General features: G+C 57.4%; 1 protein-coding gene across 1 annotated transcript in view; it reads left to right on the plus strand.

The window, feature by feature from the left end:
- The window catches only part of LOC123521323 (collagen alpha-1(I) chain-like), an 88166-nt gene extending 80331 nt beyond the window's left edge, over nt 1-7835 (plus strand). Inside the window, exons 26-31 of the mRNA XM_045286933.1 lie at nt 994-1038; nt 4215-4394; nt 5678-5744; nt 6045-6227; nt 7359-7436; nt 7648-7835. Coding sequence (XP_045142868.1) covers nt 994-1038; nt 4215-4394; nt 5678-5744; nt 6045-6227; nt 7359-7436; nt 7648-7835 — 741 coding nt within the window. The remainder of the gene's footprint in view (nt 1-993; nt 1039-4214; nt 4395-5677; nt 5745-6044; nt 6228-7358; nt 7437-7647) is intronic.
- The last annotated feature ends 3257 nt before the right edge of the window (nt 7836-11092 follow it).

The following is an 11092-nucleotide window of genomic DNA, read 5'->3' on the forward strand; positions in this document are numbered from 1 at the left end:
TTGGGTCTCCACTCCACACTCCCCCCATCATTCACTATGGTAAGATTTTTTGTTCTGATGATGCCTTATACCTGATCCCTTAGACACCTCATGGACCATGGTGATAATGATATCATCGCACTACTGAGAATCACACCAAACCACTGAGCATCATGGCCCAGCCAAGGTGGCATGTCTCTGGGGGGCACAGAGGTTGACTCCACAGCAGCCGGTTGAGGACAGGGTGGACCTGAACAGGAAGCTCAGAGGGGAACTCATCACAGCCCCTGATGTGTGAAAGCTGCCTGTCTAGGGGCAGACACCGGGAGGGTGGCAAACAAACACCCGCCTGTTACCACATTGGGGCAGGTCAGCCAGTGTCATGAGCCCTGTGTGTGAGGACAGGACCCTGGCCGGAGAGTCGAGGATTGGGACAAGAACAACAAAGGGATAAAGGGACAGCCCTGGGGAGGAGTTGCAAAGGCACCCTCAGCAGAGAGAAGGCAGTGAATGTATACATCCAGGGATCGCCCTCCAGGAGGGCTCTCGGACCAGTGGCACTGAAGAGGGCCTGTCCCCAATAGCCGGAAGGCCAGGAACGACTTCCAAGGGGGATCTGGGTCGGGTGGGAGTTTGGTGACTGGGACAGGGGACCAGAAGGGCTTCCTGGTGGGGAGGGAGTGGGCAGAGGGACCAGGGCAGTAGCCTTCATTTGCCTGGGTTCAGCGAGGGGCACATTTGCCCAGGTACAGGGCAGTGAGGACTGGGCTAAGGCCTGCTTGGGCAGGGTCACCTGGGAACTCTGGGAGTTACCGGGAGAGGGTTTGGTGGGGGCAGAGCTAGTGCCCTAGCCACAGGGCCTGGGAGAGGCCGCAGTAGCAGGCCGGGAGGAACGTGGATGTGGATGAGGACCCAAAGGGTCCTGCACGGCCAGCCCAGGGGACTGTGTAGAAGGATCAGAGTCCTACCCATACGTCCAGGGAATGACCGCCCTCCCCTTGGATGCCCCTGCAGGGTGTCGCCGGGAAGCCAGGAGAGCCTGGGTCCAATGGAGAAAGGGTAAGTGGGGAAGGGGGCCTCGCCCTGGGCTGGGGGTCGGCAAGGCTGGGGTCAGCCTGTGCTGGACGGTAGACCACTGGCTTCCTTAGCACTTTCCCCAAGTCCACCAGGGGGGTCCATCTCCTCCCCTTTCCTGTGTCTTTTCTCCCCTCTGTGTTGTTCCTTTGAGGCATGAAATGAGTACATCGACACACTGAGGGGTGAGGGGGCTGGACAGTGACAGACCCGCCCCACCTTCCCCACGACAAAGCAGCCGCGGCTCTGAGCCCGCAAGTGCCAGTTTGTTCGAAGCCAGCTTCGTTGTGGAGGGGTGGGGGGTGGTGACAAGGGGACAGCTTTTCCCAGAATGAGGTGGTGGTGGCAGCTTGGCGTACGCTTGGAACGGGTTTCTTTACATTTCTCCAAAGGCAACGGGACGGGGGCGGGGGCGTTTTTGCAGCAGAATCTGAAGAGAGGGGTGGTCTCACATTCTGACAGCTGCTGCTGGCATAGGGTGGGCAGGCAGCCCCTGTGCCCACTGGCCTCCGTGCTGCCTGCTGGTATCAATGTCTGTATCAATGCCACAGGGCAGTCACAGCCCTGGTGCCCGTCCCTGCTCCTCCTCCTCCTGTCTGTCTGTCATCTGTCTCCTCCACTCCTCTGACTCTGCTGCTTTTTGGGGGGGTGGTTTGAGGAGCATAGTCCTTAAGGCGTGGAGCCGCCTGCTCTAAGGGAGAAAGAGGGGCTTTCCTCCCCCACCAAGAGCAATGTCTTGGAAACCCACAGGGCTCGCTGTCGGTCTGCGCTCCTTCCACGGCAGCGGTTGCTTTTGGTATTGTGGGTGGGGTCGTGGTGCGTGGGAGCCGAGTCAACGGCAGGGAGTTTGAGTTTTTTGAGTGTGAAGGTTTACAGAGCAGATCATCCGCGTAACAGAAATCACACACATTCGGAGCCCTGGTGGCAGAGGGGTTACGTGTTGGGCTGCTAACTGCATGGTCCTCAGTTCAAATCCACTTGCCACTCCGAGGGAGAAAGGTGGGCCTTTCAAAGAGTGCGGGTCTCAGAAACCCACAGGGGCAGTTCCACCCTGTCCTGCAGGCTCACCTTGAGTCATATTGACTCCGGGACAGTGAGTTTGGTTTAGGCATGTGTTCTGTGTCCTTGATGCCCTGCGCCCCCCCTCCCCGCCCCCCACCATGCTTCCTGTTCCTCTGTGTCTCCTCTCCATTCCTCCTCCACTCCCAGGCCCTCTGGGAGCTTTGTCCTGGGAGAATCCCACCCTTTGCATTCCAATGATGGACTGTTCTAAGGCAGCGGTTCCCGACCTTCCTAATGGTGTGACCCTGTCATACAGTTGCTCATGTGGTGGTGACCCCCCCCCAACCATCAAATTATTTTCATTGCTACTTCATAACTGTCATTTTGCTACTATTATGAATCGTTGTGTAAATATCTGATAGGCAGGATGTATTTTCAGGGTTACAAATTGAACATCATTAAACATAAAGCATAGTGATTAATCACAAAACAATATGTAATTATATATTGTGAAATATTTATGTGGTTTCCAATGGTCTTATGTGGCCCCTGTGAAAGGGTTGTTTGACCCCCAAAGGGGTTGTGACCCACAGGCTGAGAGCCACTCTTCATCTCTCCATGGTGCGAGGGGTCCCCTGAGAGACCTGCCCGTGGTTTGGCTGAAAACGGAGCTGTGGGGGTGAGTTTAGGCCCAAACTTGAAGGGGGCCGAAGGACCCTCATCTTGGGGGGTCTTCTGTCCTTCTGCTGTTGGCCCTGCACTGTGGATCCAGGGCAGTGGGCTCTTTGAGGTCCTCATGTTCAAGGTCCAGCTCCTGTGGGGTGCTTGCTGGCCCCTAAGAGCTGTGGGCTTGGATCCAGGCCACAAGGATGAATCTCTTCTCCTGGTCCTTCATCCGCACTCTGTCAGAGAAGCCCTGCAAGCAAGGGAAGCACCGCTGACTCCTGCTTGCTTGCTCATATACCCAAGTTTTCCATTGAAAATTTAAAATTACAAAAGAAAACATTTTCCCACCTATCACATAATAGAATTGTTCAGTCATGCAATCATCACCACAATCCATTTGAGAAGGTTTCCTCCCCCTCCTCCCTGCTGCCCCCCGACACTCCCCTGGCAGCCGCCTGGGCAATGACCAAACCAGTGACGGTCTCTGTCCATCTCCTGAGTATCACACAACACCCAGACAGGAGGCGAACAGACGAACAAAAAGGAACCACCACAAACAGCGGACAACGCATAGAAACACCGCAGTCCAGAAGAAATGAAAGTGCTTAACCCACTTTAAAATGGGTCCCAAGGGAGATCCAGTGATCGGGTGTTCAGCCGAACTATACCTGCCGGGGGCTGCATGACAGTACTCTCAGGCCGGCAGGCAGGCTACTCACATCCCTGGACTGTGGTCACAGGGGATTCACCGGAGGCTCCATGCATGTGGGGTCCCTGTAAATGGATTTGGGGCTTCCACCATCACCCACAGATGTCTGTAAGCCAAGCGTTTGCAATTGAAGCTCTCATAGCCCTGTTCCCTCGCCTCGTGTGTGGATGGCATTTCTGCCCATGTTTGCACCACGTCGGAGATTGGCCGGCCTCGGTCTCACACAGCCCCACAGCCCCTCCCGGCAGAAGCAACGCCTCCTTTCAAATGTGCAGTCTGTGCCAGGCGTCATCGTTGGCATGGTGAAACACGCGGGGCATGGATCCCTGTGGAGTCATGAGGAAGCACCAGCCGGCCCGTGCTTGGTCATGCTCGCTGGGTCTGAGTCCCAGCTGGTATGTCCAGATATCCCCTCCCCCCTTCTGAGTGGTTTCATGGAAGCAGCTGGACCCCCGTCCTTTGCGCTCCTGGGCAGAGGAACTGGGGAGGGCCTGGCTGTGGCAGGCACTACTGCCCCTCATAGGGGGCTCAGCTCTCGGCACCCAGCCCCTGAACTGGCCTTCTCCAGGGGGTGAAGGCTGGGGAGTGGGATGGGGGGTCCTCAGCTTGGCCTCCCCCTTCATCCGTGGGTCAGTGACAGCCAGGCCAGCAGGTGGGAGGGTGCAACAGGCCCTTCCTGTCCCATTCACTGCTGCCAGCCAGGGCACAGGTCTGCGGGGCATTTCAGGAGCAGAGACCGCTGGGAGACGCTCCTGCCCACTGAAACACTTCTCTCCTCCTCCAGGGAGACCCGGGAACCAAAGGGGACAAAGGTCCTCCCGGTGGGAAGGGCCAGCCTGGGGACCCTGGAATTCCTGGCCACAAAGGCCACACGGGCCTGATGGGTCCCCAGGGAGTACCAGGTGAGAACGGACCGGTAGGACCCCCAGGACCGCCCGGCCAGCCAGGCTTCCCAGGACTGAGGGTAAGCATGTGTGCATGGCCTTTGAGGGTTCCCCTCGGCCTGAGGGGGTGGGGGCTGGTGACAGAATGCAGCCTGTAGGTGCCTGGGCCTGTGACCATGTTTAGTCTTCCCCTTGTCTACAAAAGAGGGGGACGATGGGACCCCCTCATGTCAGGAATGTGCCTAGCCAGACCCAGACCCAGACCTGGACCCACACATGAGACACGGCTCCCTCCCAGAGCCACCTTGCAGGACAAGGATGAACAGTCCCACAGGCTTGACCATTGATAGAAGAAGGGGCAGCTGGTGGGTTCAAGCTCTGCTGACCTTTGGCTAGCGCCCGTGCACTTAACCACTGAGCCACCAGGCCTCCTTAGTATGGCTCACAAACCCAAACCCAAACCCAACCTGTCACCATGGAGTCATCTGGAGCCATAGCGACCACACAGGGTGGAGCAACATTTCCCATCTTCCCCCCTCAGAGCAGTTGGCGGTTCAAACCCCGGGGCATCCAGTTAGCAGCCAAGGGCTGAAGCACGGTGTCTGCAGGGCTCTCCTGTAGCTTGTGGGGGGGCTCCTCCTCCTCAGGGACAGGAAGGGCCTCTTCCTCTGCGCCCCCTTTCTCATGACACGGCCGTTGGGGTGCACGGGGCATCCCCCAGGCGAGAGCTGGTGGAGGGGTGGGGGTCTGCCTGTTGTGTCAAACCTCCTTGGGTCTGAAAGGCAAGGGTTCCAGGTTCACAAACTAGGAAAAGGGTCTGCAGGAACACAGCTTCAGAAAGACCACCTTCTCGGGGCACGTGCTTTCTTGTTCACCCCTGGGAGCTGGCCCCACTCCCGAGACCCCTTGAGCCCACCATGGGCTCAGACCCTGGTGATCCAGGTTTCACCGATGCCCAGGCCTTTCTCCTTAGCCCCCGTTGGCCTGGAAGCTCCCTGAAACCAGTTCCGCGTCACAGCCACCCAGGAGCCTCCGCTGGCCGAAGGGAAGGTCCTTCTGGTAGGGCGGTGGTCAAATGGGAGATCACTCACCGGAGATCAGGCTCCTGAGGAGGAAGACATGGCCACCCGGTTCCATCGGGAGTCGAGCCTCTGGGGGAGTTCTCCGTCTTCCAGGCTGGTGTGGGTGGGAGCCGTGCTCCATATGCAGGTCTGGGCCTTGGTCTGGCTTGGCACACGCCTGCCTGGAGAGGGTCCTCTCTTGGCCGACCAGGCATGCAACTGAGCAAAGAGAAGGGCTAGATCAGGGGTCTCCCACGGCAGAAGCTTCTGCGACCAGTACTCTCCCCACTTCCTGTTCCTAGGGGGAGGCTCCTTCCATGGACACCCTGCGACGACTGATTCGGGAAGAACTGGAGAAGCAGTTAGAAAGTGAGTCCCAGATACCCACGGCTTCCATGCCCATCCTGACCCACAAGGACCCTTCATGGGGTTTCTCCAGTCTTTACCCTGAGCCAGCAGCCTCCTCTTTCTCCTAAGCAGTGGCTGGTGGATTTGAACTGCTAACCTTGCGCTTGGCGGCCCAATGCCTCACCCAGGGTACTGTTGGCGCACTTTCCAGTATTGTTGGGCTAATGTCTCCTGGGTTGAGAGCTGTGTGCTGGGTCACCTCTTGTCCTTCCTCCCTGCCCCTCCTTCCTAACACATGGCTCTCCTTCTTCTGCTCCACAGCCAAGCTGGCCTACCTCCTGGCCCAGATGCCCCCTGCACACGTGAAGGCATCTCAAGGCAGACCTGGACCGCCCGGGCCCCCTGGAAAAGATGGGCTTCCAGGCCGGGCAGGCCCCATGGGGGAGCCAGGCCGTCCAGGTCAGGGGGGCCTGGAAGGACCCTCTGGACCGCTGGGTCCCAAAGGTGAGCACAGCCCCTGGAGGAGGCACCTCGGCCGTGTCTGTGGGGTGTGGGACTGCAGACCCTTCCAGATAAGCCGTGTTTCATTCATGCCTGCAGCTGGCAAACATCTGGCTTTGACATCCATGGTTTGTTTTGACATGTGCATAAGAGGTTTTCAAACTTGACGTTTTTGCAAAATTATGCTTCTGTTAGGGAGATGGAATCTGCCCATTCCTCATTTGCTACATCCACGGCCCCCCAACCCCCCTCCCTCCATTTGTGCCCCTTCTCTCTCCGCAGCGCAAGTCTCCGAGTGCTAGTCCTGCCCACCATTCTCCCCTTCCGAGTTGCCTGAGCACCAAACTCTAAACCAAATCAGTACCCATCCTGACTCCTTGCCACCCTTTAGGACAGAGCAAAACTGCCCCTGTGGTTTTCCCAGTCTTTGCAGGAGCAGACAGCCTCTTCTTCCGCCTGAGGAGCAGCTGCAGGTTTTGAACTGCTAGCAGCCCAACACACAGCCCACTGCGCTGCCAGGCCCTGGCCCCACAGTGCAGATACAATGCCCCAGTGGTGTCATGGTCATGATGTTGGGCTGCTCACTGACAGGTAGAGCAATAGTTCAAAACCACCAGTCGCCCCTCAGGAGAAAGATGAGACTCTACTCCGCTAAAGAGTTACAGCCTCAGAAACCCATAGGGGCAGTTCAGAATCAACACACCTGCATTTTGTTTTGAGGTTCTGAGCAGTGGAAGTGGCTTTGGAGGGGTGGCTAACAATGGCTGCCCACCACCACCACCTAGGAGGTGACTGACCTGGCTATGGGTCACCCTGCATATCAGCAGTCTCTCCTCCCCACCTGGCTAGTGCAGTGAAGTGCACAGGGACATGAAAGACAATAGTGGGCAGGGCCTAAGCCACGCTCATCCACTGCACACTTGCCCCTGCCTTCTGAGGAAGAGGTACCAGGGGATGGGGTAGGGAGGGTTGAGTGGGGCTCCAGCTGTCCCCCCATGTGATGAGTGTGTGTAAGCAAGAGTGGCTTGCAGATGTCTCCGGGCTTGGGTCTCCTGTGGGGGAAGGGGAGGGGGTGCTCTGTCTCAGTCCCCACGAGGAGGCCACCACACTCAAGGTACACTCTTTTCTTGCCAGGTGAGCGCGGAGCCAAAGGTGACCCTGGTGTGCCTGGAGTTGGCCTGCGGGGCGAGATGGGACCCCCTGGCATCCCAGGTAGGCATGGGTTGGCCTGGGGAGGAGGCCCTGACACCTTCAGGGATGGCTGGGAGGCATTGCCAGCTCCTGAACGACCAAGAGTGGATCCTGGGAGCCCCTGAAATGGACCCTCTGGGAAATCATGTGAAAGTGGCCCCAGCAAAGTGCTTTTCCCAGGGGAGACTGGAATGGCTATTTTCGTTTGTCCCCCCACCTCCTGCCCTTTCAGGTCAGCCCGGGGAGCCTGGCTACGGAAAGGACGGACACCCAGGGAACCCAGGCCCTCAAGGGGAGACGGGCCCTGCAGGGCATCCCGGGGCCCCTGGCCCCCCCGGCCCCCCTGGCCAGTGTGACCCCTCCCAGTGTGCCTACTTCGCCAGCCTGGCTGCCCGGCCAGGCAACGTGAAGGGTCCCTAGGAGACACCGGGGTGCTTCCGGTCACGGCCTGCTCCGATTACCCGAAACTTGAACTCAGAGCCGGGGGAAGGCAGAGACTGGAACCATGGCAGCCACGTGGGTTTGCTCTCTGGTCTCTTTCATCCTGGAGTTCGCTCTTATGGTACAGAAGACACCAGACACCAGAGGATGGGTCGTGTTGCTATTGCTGAAGATGCTGCTGCTTCGTGTGCTTGTGCTTTCTTGGTGAGATGCTTCCCAGAGACTTGGGACATGGCGTGTGGGCCGTGGATGGTGGCCCTCCTCTCTCCAGGGAGCCCCAGGCAGAATTGTCGCCACCCCGGTCTTTTTTGAGCATTGCTAAGTGGACATTTAATAATAAGCCTCCCTGACTGTACCCAACATGGCCCAAGCACTCACTCCCCAAACTGGAGACTCAGGAATACGCAGACAGCACGCATTCCCTTCTGTCCGGTTGGTTTCCAGAGAGCAGTGGGCTGGGCGGTGGAGGAGGTTCTGGCGAGGACCTTGAGCAGCCAACACTTGGGGAGATCTTTTGTGGTTCAAGACTCCTCTTTACTTGTCCATTTAGCTTCTTCACGGACACCCTGACAGTCAGCCAACCCCTGAAGTGTTATCCTGAGCTCTTTTGTACCCCTTGTTCCATGGGTTCCTCGCTGGGTGGAGGGAATGGGAGCAACCACACACAGGGCCATTGTGCCCCATCTCACTGCCCACCGCCCATTGGAAGGAAGCTCTTGGTGCTATGAAATGCTGACCAGCCCCTTGCCAGATGTACCTTCTCCTCCGAAAGAAATGTGCAGAAGTCGAGCCGATGAGCCCCTAGTCTTATCTGTGCCACATCTCCACTTCCCAGGGGAGCAAAAGAAAGCCAGGCTGGGGAGAGAATTCCCACTCATGCAGGATGCTTCCTCAATGGCCAGTGCACATACCCAGCTGGCAGGCCATTCATGGGGACACTGAGCTGCCTCGGTTACCCCAGCTTGCTGATGGAAGCTTTATCTGCTGGTTGTCCATGGCTGGGTGGTCTCGTGCCAGGGCCAAAGGTGGGGGAGCCGTGTTGACAAAGCAGCCTTTGAGTGCCAGCCTGGCTTCTGAGTGCTGACTGGCACACCTACAGTCCCTCCTGTTTGGCTCTGATGTGTGCCTGGTAAATCCCAGTGTTTGGTGGCCCCTCCTTGGGAGCTGGCCACAGTGCTTCCGGAGCTGGGAAACTTCTGGAATCTCAGTGCTGTGGGCCTGCGGCATGCCCCCACCAGCAGGTGCTCAATAAATCTCAGTTTCCTTCTCCTCACTTCTTCTTGTGGACTCATTTCTCTCCCGCCTCCACCTGGCTGTGGACCCCTGAGCACAGGTACAGAGCCCCTCTGTTCAGCCCATGATGATGGAGTGGGTGCGTACGTGAGTGAGTGTGTGGGTGGGTGGGTGGGTGGGTGGGTGGGTGAGTGCGTGAGTGAGTGAGTGAGTAAGTGAGTGAGTGAGTGAGTGAGTGAGCCATCAAGTAAAGCCCAGCCAGTTCCAGGGTCTGAGATACATTAACATCCCTGTGCTAGAGGGAGTGCCGTTTCCATCCTGGAAGATTCAGACCCACCTGTGCAGGATGGTTTGATGAAGCAGAGGGTCTTTGCAAATGAGGGAAACAGATGGGCGGACACAATAGACACAATGATGAACTCAACCATACGGAAGACCCTGAAAATGGTGGTTGTGGACATCAGGGTACCTGGAATGGAGCTGATGCATTGGTCAAGAATGACCTCATGCAGGGTCACCAAGTGGGGATGAGGAGAGCTGGGGGGAGATTGTATTTAGTAGGGCTTGTATCTCCATCCTGTTCAACGCTGCCTCTACATGTTATACCAGTGGCCCATATAGCTTTCCTCTCTGTATTCATTTGCTTTTGATTGGATGGTTGATTGGTTGACTCATTTGTTCACTTACCCCAAGCCATTGGCCCTGTCCCACTCATCAAGCAGCTGCTTTGCATCACCCTTACAAGAGATGGTGCCTGTCACTCTGAAGTGCAGGGAAGAGGCAGTGAGATGGGGCTGCCCAGTCTTGTGCAGAGAGCTGCACTTGGTGAGCAGGTATCACGCCTTGCAAGTGGGCCCTGACCCTGTTATTAACCAAGAGCTTTTGGATGGCCTGCGACAAGCTGTTGCCATGGGGACGTTTGCTAGGTCAGGTGACCCAGTCTCACCTCGTTGTCTCCCAGAACGTTTCCTGAAGTCAGAGATTGGAAGGCTTGGCAGCGGTGACTGAGCTGCGGGCACTTGAAGCAGCCCTGAACCCAGCGGTCCGAGTGGAGCCCAGTAGAGGCACATGTCCACTTCCAGAGGAAGGACACCAGGCTGGGTGCCAGTGGGTTAGGAAACAAGCCCATTCCCAAGGGCCTCTCAGTTGATAGGGGAGAAAGGTCATTTGTTAGTTGGGGTCCAGTCAATTCCAACTCATGGTCACCCCACGCATGCACAGCTCCTGAAGTTTCACAGCTGCTTCCCGGGGGTATCAAAGATGGCACTGTCGTCGGCTACGATAGCCCTGGCTTCCAGAGCCTAGCGATGCTTCACATGCAATCTGACTGAGAGAGAAGGCAGAGGGAGGTTGGAATGAAGGAATGGCATGGGTCGGTTTATACTTTCACGCAGCGCTTCGATTTCTGTGTAGACTCTAACCTGCATGGAGTGAAGCGAGGGAGTGCAGGGTCAGAGGAGGTAGGCAGGGGCTAGTGCGCTATCCCAGGAGGCAGGAGGGAACATCAGAGCCAGCTCCCCAGTGCCCTAAAGGGACTAACTGTCTCCCTGTACACATGCTGCCCTTTTGATCTGGGGGGGGTCGATGGTTCTAATCAATCTAAAGTGGGCACACCTCCCAGCCATTCTTGCTCCCCTTGGAGGGTGTCGTTTGCCTGAAATAACATGGGGGGCGGGGGGAGAGGATGCTCAGGAAGGCCTACGAGCCTCAGGGGTACAGCTCCCGCACAGCTGGCAGGTGGTTTCAATGCTGGCCTTGTGGTTAGCAACCTAATGCTAAATTACTACTTCAGCCATCAGGGCTCCCTTTTGAGGGAAGGGGGTGGGGAAATAGTGGGTGAGGGTGTGTCCCCCAGGGCAGGAGTGCCCAGGGCTGCCGGAGATGAAGAGAGAGCAGGGTCTTTTCCAGGAGCCACAGGAGAGGCAAGGCCTTGGCCACACCCCTAAGTCATACTTCTCCCGTCCAGAGCCTCAGGGCTACATGCCTCTTCTCTTCTGCCCTGC

This window comes from Echinops telfairi, unplaced genomic scaffold (assembly GCF_000313985.2).
Source record: "Echinops telfairi isolate 266 unplaced genomic scaffold, ASM31398v2 ScPeMD7_1;HRSCAF=3_0, whole genome shotgun sequence".
NCBI classification, from domain to species: Eukaryota; Metazoa; Chordata; class Mammalia; order Afrosoricida; family Tenrecidae; genus Echinops; species Echinops telfairi.